General features: G+C 27.3%; 1 protein-coding gene across 1 annotated transcript in view; it reads left to right on the plus strand.

Annotated features, from left to right (window-relative positions):
* LOC129962484 (uncharacterized) overlaps positions 1-19,657 on the plus strand; it is a 233,248-nt gene extending 213,591 nt beyond the window's left edge. The window contains exons 7-11 of the mRNA XM_056076219.1: positions 1,495-1,693; positions 8,274-8,732; positions 12,418-12,663; positions 15,052-15,883; positions 18,167-19,657. Of these exons, the coding sequence (XP_055932194.1) occupies positions 1,495-1,693; positions 8,274-8,732; positions 12,418-12,663; positions 15,052-15,883; positions 18,167-18,738 (2,308 nt within the window). The 3' untranslated portion in view covers positions 18,739-19,657. The remainder of the gene's footprint in view (positions 1-1,494; positions 1,694-8,273; positions 8,733-12,417; positions 12,664-15,051; positions 15,884-18,166) is intronic.
* The last annotated feature ends 395 nt before the right edge of the window (positions 19,658-20,052 follow it).

Consider the following 20,052-nt stretch of genomic DNA (forward strand, 5'->3'; position numbering starts at 1 on the left):
AAAATAAATTTTTTACGTAGCATAGGAATGTAATACAATCCAAACTGAATATCTTTAAGTGAAATGCTGCCTTTCTGCTTTGACTTGGCGATTTCCATTTTGAGAAATAAAGAAAATTTTCAAGTATTAACTTTACTCGTGATATTTCTAGAGAAGAATTTTCCCGATTCTGATATTGATTTTTTAATCGATTTTGGCTGACGAAGCCAAGAAGCAGTTTTTATTTTATTTTCAAAACTCTTAAACTTCTTCTTTAAATATTGCGCTGAAATTGCAATAATTCGATGTTTTATTTTCTCTAATATTTTTAATTTCCTATGTGCCTGTAAAAACAAGAGAAATATGACAAATTTCATTTCAAATTCCATTGCAATTTAATTAATAATTTCAACTTATCTGCTGTATTTGGGCATTGGTTGGATTTGTTTCAGGAAAAATATTTTTACATATTAGAATTCTGTCTGTAGAATTTTCTTTGAGCTTCAAAGAAAATGAGTCATGCAAATCACACTTGGATTATTTCAATAAAAAAATCAAATATTATTTATATTGGATTGAAAAATAATTTATTTAGAAGGAAATAACTGAATATTTAATTGAAAGATAATATGAAAACTGAAGAATTGAGAATTTGAATTTGAATATTAAATTGAAAGATAATTTATTGAGGGGGGGGGGAAATAAAATATAAAATGTAGTGGCTTCTTTAATATGCAAGTGGAAATGAAAAGCAGAGACTGATTTCCTTTATTCAAAATTAAGAAAAAAAATTATGCAATGAAGAGTGGCAATTATTTGAAATTATAACATTAATATAGATTCTAGAATCATTCAACAGCATATATATTGCCATAATAACAGATATAAAAACGAAAGATGTGGTTTAAAAATACATTTTTAAAAAATAAGGCAATTTTATATGGAATATTTTTTACATAAAAAGTATATCAATTAATTTTTGAAACCCCATTACTTTAAAAATTAAATATTTCTCCTCCAATGCAAAGTCTATTTTTCTTTTTTAAATATCAATAACTTGTTTAATGATAACGAATAAAAGTGTCCTTTTGCTCTTTTTTTAAATCATTTTATAATTTTTTTTAAATGTGTACAAAAATTTTTGTAACACATCACCTCGTTTATCTCACTTGGAATTACTGGTTTATTAGAATTTTTAGTTCTAGTTTAAATTGCATCAAATATATTTAGCATTTTAATTTATTTAAATAATTCTTATTGATAAATTTAATAAAAATCTTTATTTAATAAAATTTATTTAATCTTTATTTATATCTTTATTTAATAAAAAGGCGGTTGATATGAATTTTTATGGAACTTTATTCTTTATATTATTAATATATATATATATAATCTTGCGTCATTTAGAAAATAATTATCTTTTAAAATTCGTATTGTGGAAAATTAAATAAATAATTTCATACATTTTACTAGATGGTAATGATTATGATAACATTTATATTTATATTATTTCAGATTTTTGAAGCGCAGACCTACACAAGAAAGTGGAAAATCGAGCTACATGGGTCGTCCAGTTCCAGGAACATACTGTGATCGTGAGTTTCTTGATTGCCATAGCAACCGACGCTGCAGAATTAGAACTCCTAACTTTCCTGGATTTTATCCGAGAAATATTACATGTCACTATTTTATTAGACATCCGAAAGCTCCTGAGGTTTGTTCTTTAAGCGAAATTTTATTCTATCTTGAGTGTAATATATATATATAATGTTATTTAAAAGTCAGCGTTTCACTATAAAACTTAAATTAACATTTTTAGTGAAGTCAGTAAAAAGTATGTAAAAAAATATAAAAATGGAACGATTGACTATACTAAAATTCTGTTTTGTAACTGCCATACCGAAGGTGAAAATCATTTTTTAACTCAACCTCAAACGGTACTCTTGATTCAAAATTTTGAACCACACCAATGAGAGGAATTTTGATGCTCGGAAAATGAGTATGGCATATTTCACGAATTTCCTTCAGTTTTCCTTCATATTTAAATACAATATAAATTACACACAATTTTATTTTTTATTCATATAATTATGAGAATTATGTTATACACTTCATATAATTATGTTTTGATTGCATAATTAAAGTTACATGAAAATATTACAATTAATTTTTATAATAAATTAGTAAAATATAGTATGTGCTTAGTAAATATTTAGAGTACATTTTATTATACGTTTATTCTCATTGGCATGTTTTATAGAAACCATTTTTATTTGCCTGAATATTTTCTAAAGTGACTTTCACTATGAAGTAGTATTTTCCAAAATGAACCATCTTTTATTTTTTTACATACGAACACTAAGCGAAATAAAGATTTTCAAGCAATAAATTATAAATAATAAAATTTTCAATAATTCAATAATTACTTTTATATGTCATGATTAACTGTACGTATCATCGATGTTTTGTTTTTTTATTTACAAAATTATCTTTCACTCCTCAATAAAGCTTGGACGATAATCAATAAACATAACGAATGCCCTCAAAAACAATGATACGATATTATTTCTGATATTTTTTTGTAGCAACAAATATTGTATATCATATACATTTACATTGTAAAAATTTCAATTATGCAAATGAGCTGATTAGTGATTGAAATAGAAATAATGGTCCTTGACTTGAAAATGATTCTGAAATATCAATTAACTAAAGGAATGTTTATTAGTTACTCTTTTTTCAATGTGTGAAATGAATATAATTGAAAATATATTTATTAGAGTATGCTCTTGGCAATTAACAATAATTAGCTCATTTGTTAACTGTCAATTTAATCATATATGAGCTTATGTATTTGCTTTGTTTGCTGATAAAAATTCTACTGTCAGTTAAGAGGGAATCGATAATTAGATTGAGTTAATGCAACCGAAAATACTATTGTTATGTGTTTTTTCAAGTGCTAATCGGTAATTAGAAGTGACGCAGTGAATCTATTTTAGATGTTGTTGTGTTACCTTAATATATTAAATTTTGATATTTGACATACAATCTCTATTGACTGTTCCCATTTTCTAAATTAAAAATTCATCACTGCTTTATATATTATTTAAATTTTTGAAGTAAACTCTTTTTTGATAGTATTTTATTTAAATAATTTGGTTTTATTAAATACTAGCACATGGATGCTATGAAGTAATCCGATTAGCCATTATTTTATAAGCTTTAGACCCAATGTTTTACCTGTGCTTCATTGGATTAATGATAAAAAAACTGTTAGTAATGCGACATGGAAGGTATGAAACAATATTTAATGAAATGTGCTATTTAAATAATCCACTAAATAAATAATACCAAATACTAACAAATGGACACAAATTCTGTATTTATTAATACCGTGTTAAGAGATTTAAAATGTACCTCGATTCCTGCATGTAAAATGGAATAAATGCAATGCGATATATAGCAGATATCGATTTTATTTGGAAAATTCCGTAGTGGTGTTTGTATCAAAATTGCTGAACTAATATCGTATCCTTTTTCATAAAAAATATATCTATAATTAACTATCATCCATTTTATATCTTATTATTAACACCTTGACTTCAGTGGTGGTCAGCGGTGACCGGCGGATTCTTGTAAATTACATTGTAAGAAATTAAGTGCTGCAGTCAATGTGTTAAACTATTTTCAAAATATAAAATTAAAAAAAATCGTTAGAAAATCGTTAGAAAAAAATGTTAAAAATATAATATTTTGCAATTCAAAATTTGATTTTTTTTTTGTGCCCTAATATTTTTGGCTTGCAAAAAAAAAAAAAAAAAAAAAGACGAAAAGGTATAATTGTTTACAATTCTAACTGAAATCTGAAAAAAAATCATTTTAAAGTTGATTTTTCACTCCAATTATAAGATATACAAAGTTTGGTAAAGTCTGTAGAAAATGAAGAAAATGATTCACAAATCGTTTTATGTTTAGAGTTTATGTTTATATAATTGTTTAAACCTTATCTGAATTATTTAGCTTATTCACTAACAATGCTATTTGTTGTAATTATTTTTTTAGAATCATTAGATTTCCCATTGAGGTTGATTTAGAAGCATTTGCTTAATTTATAATAGTGCGTTAATATTTGATAACGATGTTTATAAATTTAGCTCAATAACTGATGAGATTGCTTGAAAAATGGAACAGAAAATTATATCTGTAATGTGTGATATTTCTTATAAACTGTGCAAAAAGTTTCAAAATTTTAAACAAATGAAGGAACTTATTATGCATATTTTTGTCATATAAATCCTGATTCAACACCTGATAAAATGTACAGGGTTTAGGAGTAGGCGTTCAGATAAGCTTAAATGGGCGATCATTAAAACAAAATTTTTCTTTCATTGTGGACTTTATACATAATAAAATAGACTCCTGTCATAGTTACTACGTAATATAAGAATATCTTCAATATCATAAATTTAGATAAAAAGCAACTATTTTGAATATCGTTATCGCTAACGTCATTTGGGTGTGGTGTTTTTTCTTTAGAATAACTTATCATTCGTTATGTAGCTGTTCTCAAGATAATGCGACAATTTATCAGATAGCTACCATAAAAGTTGAAAAAGGGTGGGGCTATAATTAAGAAATTTATATTATTAGGTAATTTATTTATGTATAAATCATACTAGTTAACTTTTCTCAGTTAGAGTGACGGACATATAAAATACACTAGTGAGTTCTATCTAGCTGTGGATTTCAGATTATCCCCTTAATTAGAGATTCAAACTTGTATAATTTAAAAGGAACTTCTCCTGGATATAACGTGTCTGCCAAAATCATTTGGTTAAAATAAAGTATTTAATCAGAGCAAGCTAAATTAAAAATTTTGATAAAGATTAAGCTCCAAAATAATTCCAATTTTCGCACTTATTATATATTCACAATTCACTTGCGAATAATTTTTTGAAATATCTGAATTTCCAAATAAATTTTAATTATGGAAGTAGTTTAACTTCAGTTCTAAATTAAAGTTAGTGCAATAAAAGCTATGATGCTTTTCAAATACTACGAGCTACATGTCTATTAAAATCTGAAACTTAAAAGTACTTTTCTAAGGAAGCCATTAAGATCAAATGACATAAAATATTTATTTTTATTGAAAGATTTATCAAGTATTAATCTTGGAGAATCTGCTGGTTGCCAAAGATAGCTAAGTTTTAACAATGTTTAAATAATTATCCTATTTTATATATTTTATTTGGCTGAAATTCATAGTTTAGAAAATCAATCCGATAATCAATACTTTAATAGAAATTTTTTAAAAAATGAAAATGTAGATTCATAAAATATATTGTATTGTATACAAAAATTCAAATACACGTCTACGTTTAATATGCGAAATTTACAAACAAATGTCTTAACTTGCAAAAAAAAAAAAGCATTGCATTTAACTGCAAAGAAATAAGTCCTTAGAAACAGTGTGCTAGATGATATGTGTTTAATAGTCATCTTAATATTTCAAATAAAAGAACATGTTAAGGATGCTTCATAAATAGTTAAAACATTCCTATGTGTATGATGACATGTACCATAATTATGCAATAGTTTGCCTTTTACGTCATTAATGTTTAAATATCTAAGCGTTGTTTGCATAAGGTATAAGGAGGATCGAAAAATATAATTCCTCTCTAAATATTTCATTTCCAAAATATGCAAAAAAAAAAAAAAAAAAGACAAAATATAAAATTGGGGGTTCTATCCTCATTTCTTTCAACAGATCTAAATTATGTCTGCATGGATTTTATGCAGTGCTCATAAATCTTGCCAAACTAATATATACTAATAAGTGTTCCTCGTCACATATAAATATTTTATTTATAATAGTTACTTTATGACAAAAAACTTCTTCATCAAAAAATTTTTGACATATGTTCAACAAAAACATTTTTTTTCCTTTTTTTGAAAAATTTGTTTAAACAACTTCATTAAAATTTTTTTGAACATATTTCGTATGTTTAGAACTTTTTAATGCTTTTGATTATCAATTCGAGTTGATGATATAGTATCTCATATATATATATAATTAAAGCAATTAAATTAATATAATAATCAAACTTAAAAGATATTTTGTACTAATGGATGCTTATTTAAATGCAGAAAGATTTTATAAGTATTTTCTACCGAAATCAAATATTCGAATTTTTTCGAAACTATTTCTCTTTTTCTGCTTACTCCATATTAAATTGCAAATGGTAGAGAAATAAAAAATCATGAATCTTTTCCATGAAAAATATCTTTCCATTACTTCAAATTCTTAAAGTGAGATTATAATATTCTCAGAAAAAGGAAATAATATCGAACTAAATGTATCGTATTTCCCTCAGTTTCACTGTCAGTTTCGCTAAATAAAGTTTTTTTAAAGAAAATTATTAAATAAAAATTTCACGAAAAAGGTGTTTTTTTTTGTTGTTGTTGTTGAAAATACAGATTTATATAAACATTTTTGGATTACTTTTAGGAATCCTCTGTTAGTTTTCATAGCGATGTATTCTTATTCACTTTATCAAGTCGAAATAATAACTGAAATTTATTGCAATAAAAATATCTTATTAAACAGTATTTTTGGTTGCGTTAACAAACACTTTTTGAAAATTGTAAATTAAGATTTGCGGCAAATAACTTAAAAATTACTTTTACATAAATAGCTTAACATTTAGACTTAATAATAATAATAATAATAAAACAATAATATCATATCGTTACTACAACGATATCATCGTAAAGGTAATAATAATAATAATAAAGCGATATGTGTGTGCTGTTCCATAGAAACTCATATTTGAGTGAGTTAATTTTGTTAATTAAAATGAAATATAAGTTTTATTACCAAAATACCACATGCTCAATCAATAATTGTGAAAACATCTTATAAGATGTCGATATAAAGCATTGAAGAGGAATGCCATGGATAATTCGGCAAAGAAACTTTCAGAAAATGGCTTCTGTCATCGAAGCTGTTCCCTTTATATTAGCCCATCTTTTCATTTTATGTTCAATATATTTTTCATATTCTTATAAAAATTTTCCACAAAATGTTCCTTTAGTTGGTGTATTATAAGAGAACCGGCAGACATCAATAACAATTAACGACGTTTATTTACAAGAAGACATGAATTTTGATCTTCACTGCTGTATCTTATATATATTTATTTTTACCGGTATTCTGTTCTACTATTTTCAATAAAATCTCCTGATCGTAAATATTGCGCTTTTTATAGATCATCATTTTGTTAGTAATGAGAAATCTGCATATATCTCACAATTCACAATTTTAAAAGACAATTCAATTCACAGTAAAACTTTTTTTTGTATTAAGGATTCATACCTTTAATATACAATATTAAATTTGTAAACAAAAGTAAAGAATAGCTAACAGAAAAATTACTTCTGGTGAGACGATTTATATTAAGGTATTTGTGATTTGGAAAAAGGTGAACGCAGCCAAAAATTTTGAATTATAAATGTTAGAAAGTCCATGAAGTGTAGATAGCTGAAAGTGTATGAAACCATTAGCAATTCATTTTAAAAGGAATATTTAAAATATTCAAACGATTTAAATGATGATTCATACATAACGGAAGGTTGAAGTAATGTTATCATACTAGAATCATTAAAGAATTTGTGAACGAAACCAACTTAAGTTTAGTTCTTGGGAATTGATCTTAGCCTGAAATAAATGGAACCTTTCGCATCATTAATATAACCAATCACTAATCAAATCTCGTATTACAATAATACATGTGGCTTTACATCTAACTCTCTTTATATGAACAAGAATATGTTAGCAGATTATGTGAATGGAATTTTTGCAAATTTCAAAGAAATTATTTTATTGATTATTTATTTGAAATAATTTTCTGATATTGAATTGGGTGTAACTACAGACAGATTTTAAATATCATGCAATTAGTGAGTTATCATTATTGTCATAAATAATTAAATCGCATTATTTATCGTACTTTCATACTACAATGTTTACCATGAATCCGGAGCTTTCTTTTTTCAATTCTATTTAAAATCCTTTTCAACTTTCTTTATTCCAAACCTTTTTACTTTCAGTCAACCCTAATTTTTATCATAATTCCTTCTTGTGCCTTTTTTTCGAAAGGGTGGATAATATAATATACCCATCTGATATGTGCACATCTTGATTAAAAAGAAAGATTCCTACTTAATTTAAATTATTTTTTATGAATATGTTTCCATTGCTTTTGTTTCAAACATTTTTATCTCTTACCATTTAGGGATACACGGCCAAAATTGTTTTATCTCAACCGAATGACTATAAAATCTCAGTTCCCACTGGCAGAGCGACTTCCACGAGTGGTACCAGTTTCTTATTATCCACAGACTGTATCAGTGGCGATGCTGTTCGAATTTACGATGGTCCATCCACTCGATCTCCACAGATCTTGGAATTCTGCGGATCAGGATCTTTACCAGAGATTGTTTCCAGTGGTAACGAGCTCCTGGTACAAATCTACAGTGCTCCCTATCAGCATCTGAGTAACTCAAGGGTGGAGATTGAAGTTTCAGTAAGATATGAGATGGTCCAAATTGAAACTCCAGAAGACAACGGACGTTGTCTTTATACCTTAGATGGCACAAAAAGACGTTGGGGTCTGCTTCACAGCCCAAAACATACCATGCCACCAAACACAAACTGTACATATAGATTGATCGGAGCCTCTAAACATGATAGAGTGAGTATATATTTTTTAAATTCTTATTTACTTCTTGCATCAGTATATTTTCCAACTTTAATTTCTGTTCAACCAAATGTATCTGCAAAGTTGTACATTTCGCTTTATTTCCATTTGCACAGAAGAATTATCTGTTCATCTGTCTAAAATAGAACACGAATTGCGAAATTGTGTCAAAGATTCAATAGTTCATTCCGATAAACAGAAGCCAAAAATGGCAGCATCCTTATACTCCACCAGTGCGAAAAGAACCAATTATCACAATGTAAATTTATTTTCCCCGTATTTGAGGTGCCCTTTGATGGGACATTAAATTTGAGAAAATAGCTTCTATCATCTTCAATCTGATATATTATTAAGTTGGCACTGTCAAAAGCAGAAGCTTAGCAATCTTTAAAGCAAGCAATCAGTGATCTATTCTGCATATTTAATAATATAAAAAACTTCAAATTAAATTAAGATCTTCCAAACATTTTAAATATATTAATCTTTTTTCCATAAATAAACGCTTATACATGCGATATTTAATTCTCAAAATTTTATTATTAACAGATTAATAATTTTAAATACTATTTTAATTATCTTTATATAAGCATAATTTATATTGAATTCCAATTTCGAAGTAGTAAAAGAGTGTTTAAGGGAAATTTAGTAGTGATAAATGATATCAACAACTATTTGTATTATGATGTATTCATGTAGATTATTTATTCGTAAAATTAAAAATTTTTTCCTTACAAGTATCAATTTTCAATCATATGCAACAAGTATTAATTTTCAATTCCAGAATTATTTTCAAAATAATATTATTGGAATTAAAAAATATTTTGACATCTAGAGTAACTAATTTGGTGATAGTGTGTTGTTCCAAAATAATTTTTAACTGTTTTCATAAATTTAGAAAGAAATGTTGATCAATAATTAAATAATTTATAATTTAATGAATTTTTAATCATAAATGACAATTATTATTTGTCACAATAAAAATCATTTATATAAATTTTTTATAAATAAAAAAAAGAAATTAACTATAACTTATCAAGCGTAAAGAAAGTTATTTTAGGAATAGGAAGGATAATAATTTAACTAAAATACTATTAAATTGTTGGGTAAATTTAATATTATTAATTATAGAATATACATAACCCATGCATAATCAAACCCTTACCACATGATGTGCAGGTTGCAACACTAAGCCCAAGCTGTCCAATAAATTTATTAGCACTTAAGCAATGTTGAAAGTTTGAAAGTTATTATCACAAAATTAGTTAACCATTACGCTTTATTATTTTAATGAATTAACATCTTAAAAGCTCTCTAATCACGAGCTGAATTTCCTAAAATGTGTCCTCTTCTTGTAAAAACTTAATTTTCGAATTTTTTTTCATAATGTAAAAAATTATTGTGAATTCTAATTGATATTGTTATGTGCGAGCTGAAAGATATTGATTATTATAAGTTATGCCTGATGTATAGCCGGATGTAATTTTTACGATTTATGGTGCAAATAAAAAAAAATATTCATTACGTAAACATCTACTTATATTAGAAAATTTGTTTTTCGTTTAAAATCTGTTATTTTAATATTAAATTCATATTCATTTTACTTTATCAACAGTATATTATAAAAATGGCGACTTTGAATCATTACTTTAACTTTTTAATAATTTTCATTCTTCGTTTTCTAAATAATTAGTAGTATTTAGAGAAAAAAAGGACGGAATGATTTTATTTGAAAGACATTATAAATATACATTCTGATTATTTTCCTTATTTCTACTTAAATAAAACTTATCACAGCTTTTTGAATCAGCAAAGAAAAAATAATTTGTTTTGAGCAAAAAATTTATTAATTGTATTACACCAATTTTTGTAATTCCGAATAAATTTTTATTCTACTTCAAACTGATATGAAATTATTTATTATCTGGTTACATACCATTTACCTCAGTTTATAATTTATTTCATATTAATACTAAAAAATAATTTATATCTACTTAAAAAAAGATTTATCTTTGAAAACAAATGGAAACTAAATAAAATTTTTACAAGTTTAATTTTACAAGTTCTTTTTACAAGTTTTCAAATTTAAAGTTTGTAAAGAGAGATTTTAAAAAGAGTATAAGAAAGTAAGTAACTTCCTAAAGTGTTCTTTAATTTAAAGAATATAATTTTAATTTGATACTTATTTCTAGAGCCCATTTTATGACATTTTGTTGCAATTTTGAAATATTTGTTCATAAGAATGTTAGCTGCAAAAAATAATGTTGCATTAATAAAAGTAAAAAAATATAATGCAATTGCTACACCACTTATTAAACTTATCCAAGATTTGTCCCATTCAATAAGTATGGTTCTATAATCTATCTTTTGAATAATAATGCAATAATTTGTGGATCATTATTTGTATATTTTCGTTTATTTAAAAATAAAAAAAATAAAAAAAAAACCGAAAGTTATATATTTATATCGGAATTGAATGTGTAAATTTCAATGGGTGATTGTTAGAAACCGTTTTCCTGCCTTAAGATAATCAAAATCTAGGTGATAATTTTAGAATTTATGGAAGCATATCTCAATATAAGAATGATAATGGTTTGATTGATCCTTTCCTATCCTTTTTCTTTATTTATCATAATAAAATACGAAACTATTTAATTAAAATTTTGCAAACAGATTAATAATATAAAATTTCTCTAAATTTCCGTAATATGTAAAAAAATAACGGCTTAGAAAAAAATATGTAGCTATAAAAAGTACGAAATTATTCATAAAGCTGAAATCGCCTGGTTATTCATTTGGGGAACTTAATTTATAAAGAATGAATTGAATTTTTTTATCTAAAATTATTTAGGATTTGTGATGTAATGTTTCGAATTTTAGTAATAGTTTTGCGTTTCGTCCATGTGTTGTGTCCAATATTTTTCAAACAATGATTCAATGCTCACCATTATTTCCATCATCTTCATTTAAAGTCAAATTTTAATTAAATGTAAATGTGGAACGAAATTTTCTGGTTTATTTTCCACTTTTATTGGCATTATAGCTTTCGCGTCATAGGTATGAAGATAAATAGATTATATTTGTTTAATTTTATGGACCATCGTGAAAGTATTTATTTAACGCGAACAACATCTTCCTTCTGTCTGTTTGCCCATACCTTTACTGATTTTTTGGGGAAGTCATCCATTCTCTGAATTATCTTTAACCGATACCGAATTTTATAACTTCAAGGAATTTCATATTTCTCAAACGATGCTGTTTACTAGCAACAAATTCCTATTCTTACGGGAAGAAATTACATAGAAATTTCTGTTCTCTCATCCTTTTTAATTTTGATATCAGGATCGATTAGTTACTTTCAAATTAAAAATTATTGTTTGCACTTTACGATTTTATAATAATTCCTTCCTTGCTTATTATTCAAAAAAATGTAGAAATTCTGTCAATGTGGATTTCTACATTTCGTTCTGCATATATTTTTTGTCTATATAATAAGTTCTTCCTTGATTATTATTCAAAAGCGAAGAAATTCTGACAGTATCGATTACTACATTTGTCTCTGTATATACTGTTTGTCTAATCTATGATTATTACAAATTGCAAATACTGATTTACGGAAAAGTATATGTTTAAAAACATTAATTATAAGAATTAGTAAATAAGGTATATATTTTACTTTCAGATTTGGTTGTACTTCGTCTCATTTTTCGCCCTCGTCGAAAAACAACCCACTTCACCGAACACTGAAAATTCTTGCTCTGTAAGCAAGTTAGAAATCTATGACTTAGGAGAAGCTAAGTCGAATGTAAGTGGAAGTTCATCTGGCATCTCTGAGCCTAGTCATCTTTTCTGTGGTGAAACTGGCCCACGACTTTGCGCTCATGCTGCAGATTATCCACCGAAATATTTACCACCAAGGCCCTGTGAGGTAAGAATGGATGATATTATCATTAATTATTAAACTACTGGATGATATTATCATTCTGAAGAAGTAGATTTTTTTTTGACTATTCAAATATTAAATAAAAAATATTATATAGTGATTATTTAAAGCTCTTTTCTGGTTTTCATTCTTCTCGAAAATTTACTTTATTTTCCTAATATTATAAATTTTACTAATTAGTAATATTATAATTTCATAATATTCATAGATATTATAAAAAATATTTTCACAAACGTTATACTTGCTTTATTTTCAAAATATTTTTTCAGAATGAATTCTTGCATCTTTTTAATATATATCCACACTTACATATCGAATATTTGTTTTTCTATTTTTTCGATTGAAAGTATGATTTATAGAAATATTCCTTAAAATCGTTATGAAACAAACTCTAATTCCTGTTGAATATCAAATTTGACACCTGTAAACATCTGAGGAATTCTAGATGTTATCTACATGCAGAATATCACAAAGTGACCTTTATAATACTTAAAATGAGTCGGGCATACTGACGCAAATAACTTGTGCAATAGAACTTAACGCTATAGCAAACACAAAGGATAACCGTTAAAGGTAACTACTTATAATTGAATTACTTTAAAACCATAATAAAATGGCTTATTTGAAACTTTCTTGCGTATTTTCAAAAAAAAAAAAGAAAAAAAAGAAAATGATCTTCCTTCCTTCCTATTAAATTGTGGAATCTTGAATAAGGCATTTAACATCAAGTGTGCTTAGATTTTTATTTTCAGAATTCCGCTCACGAGCGTTTTGGTGCTTCGCAGAATAGAAAATGAAACAGAGCATACAATTTGGACGTGATTTTAATGCCAAATTTCGACACAGAATTATAATTCTAATAACAATATAATGCATTCTTTCGTTCATATAATTTGCTGTTTGTTTCTTATTGCATCCATGCAAGTTTTGTATTCGTAGGATTCATTCCCAAGCAAAAGTATAAACGGACAGACAGTCAATCCTTTGAAAAAAAATGATTCGAAATTTCATATGAATCTGAAATTTCGAAATTAAATTTTTGTTCACAGTTTCATCTATACAACTATTTACGATTCGCAGTTATCGTATTCAGTTCTAATCAAGAGTCAAAATGTGATAGAAATTTACAAATTCGATACAAAAGCAATGCACCGAATTCCATAAATCTAGTTCAAATAGGTTTTAAAGAAACATATTCACAAACATAGAGATATGCAGACAGAGAGACAGAAAAATAGACATATCAAATAGATGTATATGTTTTGAATGCAGGGAGAATGTAGATATACTTCAAAATCTCGAGTTCAAATCTTTTGTCAATTATAATATTTTCTTTTTGTGCACTTTGTTTGCAACTAAATAAAAAATGCAAGTTAAATAAAAAATACGACTAATAATACAAGTTAAAATTAGCAATGCAAATCTAATGAAATATTCATTGAGAAGAAATTTTCTACTATAGAGTATATCCCCTTAAAGTTGAATCCTAATAACCATCTCCAGTAAGATACGGTATCTTTCGCACGATATAAGTCTCACCATGAAAGTGGAGGATAAGCAAAATATAAGGATATTCAGAATTATTGTGAAATCTAAAAGGTAATCGAACATATTACATGAAACCTTTAAAAATGTATTTTATTTATGAATATAAATGCCGTACTGCTAAAAACAAAAGAAATAACAAAGAAAATAATTGCTTTCATATAACAACATTGTAAAAATTTTTAGTGCTCAAAATTGTGTTTGGTAGTATTAGTACGTGTTTTAAACCATCGATAGAGTGACATTCATAGTTCCATATATGGTAGGTATTTTTTATTCCCAAAACGCAGCAATTGATATTTGAGTGACTATGTTTTGAAATTCAACTGAATTTCATAAGGAAAGCATTCATACGTCTTCTTAACCCTTTAACACTGAAACAACTTTTCTTTCCATTAATTTATAAAACATAACTCTTGAAACCTTCATAATAATATCTATAGGGTAAAAGATTATTCTAGGTTCTATAAATTGGATCATCACCTATCAATTGTGAATCAATCATTCCATTGGACTTTAAGAGATGCGTCAATACTATTACATGCATAAATTATTAAATGATTTGGTGTTTATTAATTCAGAAATCGAAGAGTATTTCCAGATGCGAATGAATTATTCCTCTTTAAACTTTTTCTGATAATTTCATCAGATGTCTGTATTTATTAATGGACATAATTTTGCAAGTGACACAAAGAGGTATGCCAAATATATTTCATATCCTATAAGACTGCATAAAAATGGAAAAATAAACCAAGTTTCTCATAATCCCACCAACATATAATTTTTATTATTCTAAAGCGTATAAATATTTGATATTTTTCATTTCAGGTTCCAAATGAAAGCTACTTCTCTCAGGGCTCCGAAATGATCATCAGACATCGCTTCCTTTCTTTTGCATCTGAACTTCTGACAACCTCGACAAGTTCTTTCACAGCTCGATACGAATTTATTGACACTAACCAGCAAGGTACTCAGATTGATCATTCTGAATGCGACAGACGACTGGACAGCAGACTTGGTAAACAAGGAACGATCGCAAATTCTAGAAATGTGTTCCTCTATGGAAGAGGTGGCCGCCATAATCTGACATGTATGTTTCATTTTGTTGGACTTCCCACAGAAAGACTCAAACTGACAATTAAGAAAGCAAGACTTAAAAACAACAAATCCTTGTGCAGTTCTTATTATGATCCCGTGTTCCAAAGACACGGTTGTCGAATGTCAGCCGTTCGACAAGGATTTCCACAATCTCTGTCGTGGTCTCTTCTAGGAGCTTCTGAACACTGGTCTGGTTATTCATCTCCAGTTGGCTGTACATGTGATGCAGCTATTGAAAAAGATTCCCAAGCCATGGTTTTTGAGTCTGTCGTGAGTAACGTCAAACTGAACTTTGAAATTGTTGGAATGAGCCATCTTGAAGACTTCGAGGATTATTTTTTCGAAGCAGACTATGAATTTTTGAATTATTCTTTGTGTGATATTGGACTTCGTCGACATTCTGGACTGAGTGGAGACGGGATCTTGTCATTCCAGTTGCCGTCATCTCATTCAAAGGTGCCTTCCCCTTCTAGGCCCATTCGATGTCGTTGGAAGATTGAAGCTTCTCCCCACAAGCATCTTTATTTAAAATTCAAAGGCTTTAATGCATCGATAGTTGAAGGTATCAAATGTTTTGATATAATAAAAAAATTGGTAAAAAAATTTTATGGGTGGAATGTATTTGATTACATATATGCTATTAATTAAAATTATTCTTTTGTTATTTAGAAACATTTAATTATTTATTTTACGTAAAGCTCCTCATGAAAAGTATCACTTATAATTTTGATGCTGTTTCAATATTTATTATGATATTGTCACGTAGAACTATAGTATAGAACTCAATGACACACACAAGAGGTAGAGCTAAACCAATTTATTAACTGAACTCTGAACTGAGAATACAGTAACTGACAAATCTTCTGCTTTTATACAAGCAGAGAAAGTTCCAGAATATTCTTCTGGAGACAGTAAGAAAAGTCCAGAATACTTGTCTGGTAAACTAAAGAAATGTCCAGTATCTTCTGGAAGATGAAATAAAGGAAAACATAAAATCGAGGAATTAAGTATTTACATATTTACATATACTATTAATAGCATTGTCTCTAGCGGGATTCGATCCCAGATCTCTTGATCATGAGACCAGTGTCATGACCATTCGGCCATGGATATTCGACTGTCCTTCTTCAATGCGGCAATATCATATATTGTTCAGTTCTAGTATTATCAATATTATATTAAAAATTCAATATTATGATATTAGTAGTTATAGTTTTACAAAATAAGTACCGTTATTTCACATTCAATACGCTCTCCGAGGTGTTAAAATTTTTAATTGATTCTCTCTGAAACCTAATGTAGTTAAATCCCTTTTTAACAATTTTCGTGTTTTTCTGAAATTAGCAATTTTTAAAGTTATTAACTAATTTATAACTTGCTTCATTTTTTTTCTAAATATCCCCATATTAATAACGATTTTCTTTGGTGATCAATGGTTTCACTTGGTTTAATGGTTGTATAATTTTTCCCTCAGGATTTTTTTTTAATTTTAAATTTTAACAGACATGTAACTTACATAATTAAAAAACCTTACATTATTCTATTCAATGTTCTTTGCATTTCCCTAATTTTTAGCCTATATCTTTAAAAATCAAATTTCAACGCAGCGGTATTTTAAAACATATGCACTTTAAAATTTTTCCACCATTGCTTGATCCCGAACTTAAACTTTAATTTTAAGCTTTACTTAAAATTAAAGTACAAGAAATTAGAGAAAAGTTCATTAAAAGTATGTTTTACACTGTAACCTATTCAACATTGGAAAAAAAATCGCATCTTCATATCTTAAACACAACAATGGAAAAATGCCAGAACGACATATTAGTAATAACAAATCAGCAATTTATCTTTATGTACGACAATTTATTAGAGGAACTATTTAATCGGTATTTCTTATATTTATCTAGATATCTGCTGATAAGAAATTTAAAGGTTTTGTTTAAAGTACTACATTTGCTGTTCTTCAGGCAAAATATTATAATTTTTTTGAAATTTCGTAAGAATATGTGAAGCAGCCCAAGAAAAAAAAATCAGATTGGTTATTTTTTTTTTCGATATCCGTGCATGAGGTTTCATATTAATTATTATTTATTTGCTAAAACATGAATATATTTATTCAAAATGAAAATGATTTCTAAAATTATTAATAGTTACTTCTTCAGCATTTAAAAAAATATATTAGAAAATTAGTTTACATGTCATATTTGGTCGTTTATGGTGTTTATTTAGATATCAAGAGCACATATTATTTTCTATGGTTGTGAAACAATAATACCTGAAATGAATTTATTTTGACGAGAATTTTTAAATTTATTTCAACATATTTTGATTAAAACTTGTTAATCAGGATAACGATAATAATCTTCGATTACTTTTATATTTCAAACATACTAATTGACCAAAATATATTACTAGACATACAACTGTTAAACTGATAAAAAAAGCAATATTATAATATGAAACAAATGACAGAAAAATATTATTATTGAGTTGTACACAGAAATTAATTTTTTTTCAATATATTGTTTTCAACAAATTATATATATAAGCTATATGACGATATATATCACTTGTTCTTTACTTTATCAAACTTGTTAGACCTATTTTGAAATACGTCAATTCATTTATGGTCTAGCTGCAAAGAAAGTATACTGACCCGTTATTTCGGAAACCTTATTACATATTAGAATGGATTTCATTGAAATGGCTAGATGTTTAAACCGGGTCATTGCTACTTGTGTTTCTGATAATAAATTATTTTTATTAGAAGAATTATACTTTATACATATCCTAATACCTTTTTATTAATAACTCAGATATTTATTGACTTATCTTTTATCCACAGAGTGCCCTCTAGGAAGTCGACTTCTTGTTTACCTGGATCCACATGAGAAACCCGTAGCGAACGCTTGCGTCGACAGTGACAAATCTGACCAAAAGGCGGATGAACTAGTGGAATTCGACATCTTCTCCCACACGTGGTACAATGAGTCCCGAAACAAGATTCATGGGCAAGAACGGGACAGGTTGTTTGTAGAAATGGTCTCATCACACGATTCGGCATCATTTGTGATACAATGGCTTGAAGTGACAAGACCATTTGTCAGAACTCAGTCAGGTCAGACTCTCAGGAACGTTGATTGCTTGTTCGAATGTCCTGAAATTGGTGCCTGCATCGACCCTGAATTATGGTGTGATGGCACTGCGCATTGTCCTTCAGGATTCGATGAATCACCTGATCACTGTAAATATTTTCCAGTGGCCTATGTATCTTGTGCAGCTGCAGTTGGTTTTGTAACTATTTTGATTTTAATATGGTTCGCTGTGCGAAGAAGACGGCTGCGGAAGATGTTGAAAAAAAAGGACATTCGCCAATTTCCGCCAGATGATTACTGTGTTGAAAGCCCTATTGGATAGTTTTAGAGTAACGTGGGAAATACATCAGATGTTTTAGCATATTATGAATCCAGTCATGATGTCCAAGCAGTCAAATATACTGTTTGAAAATTTTAACATGAAATGTCCATTAATGAACCTGATGGAACATTAAATAATTTCTACAATACGTATTCCAGTGATAAATATTATTGGACGGTTCAAATGTCTTTGCATATTCGCAGAATTTGTTTCACATTTAGATATGAAACGTGCAACACGAGTGTCTTTGCTTGCATATCAGCTGGAAGGAACTTTTAGAAATACAAGACTTTCTAATGACGTGACTGTGAAAACATAACTACTTAATCTTCAAGAATAAATGCAGATGAACTGAGAAGTCGTAAATTGGTGCTCAGAATTGCTCATTCTCAGCAGATAAGTAAGGGGCAAATATTTTACGAATTTCTTGGTGTAGGTGTTAGTTGTTTATATCTGAATAACCTTTTTGATGTGACAATGTTTCTTTCAAAGACTTAAACCAAAAATGGGTGGGTAATATTTTGTTGTGAAAAATAATGGCTAAGGACTCCTTTTTTCTATTGATTATTTAACACAAAATATGAATTTGATATAAGGATGTGACTACTTTCGGAATGATTTTAAAAAAAAAACTTTCGTAAATAGTTATATATTTAATTATTTATATTAAAAATATTTAAAAAAAACATCTAGGAAACCAAAATATACCAGTTGAGTGGCCAAAGACTTTAAAAATTGGAAAAAGAGTTGTTTTATTTTGACTCAAAAGAGATATAAAGAAAAACACTTTTGCTTTAGATGTTTACCAAATTATTTGCTTAAAATTGTGTAGATAGCTTAAGAAATATATTTTCTAGTTCCTGAAATAAAAAATAAGCTGAATTCTATTCATTCTTTAAATATTGGGGGGCGACTGATAAATAAGATGACATTTTCTATTTTTTTTTCTTTCACATTGTGAAGTTTTAAAACAATATTAAATATTTCTAAATGATTAGATTACTTATTCTGTAGTTTAGACTTAGATTACTTATTCTGTAGTTTAGGAACTGCATAAAATATTGAGAACGTATTATGCCAAATTTGAACAAAAAATATAGATTATATTTGAATTTATGAGGTTTGTAGGAAGAAAATTCTATCGTGTTCTATATTTGATAAAATGGCCTTTAAAAATACAAAATGGCATTAAAACAAATATAAAAATCAATGTAACTTCTCAAAAAATAGACTTAGAAACAAAACACTATTGGTTTTATAAAGAAACCTGTTCAAGCATTAAGAATATTTAATTTCAAAAATTTCGTAATTTTG

Source organism: Argiope bruennichi, chromosome 3, assembly GCF_947563725.1.
Source record: "Argiope bruennichi chromosome 3, qqArgBrue1.1, whole genome shotgun sequence".
Classification (NCBI taxonomy): Eukaryota; Metazoa; Arthropoda; class Arachnida; order Araneae; family Araneidae; genus Argiope; species Argiope bruennichi.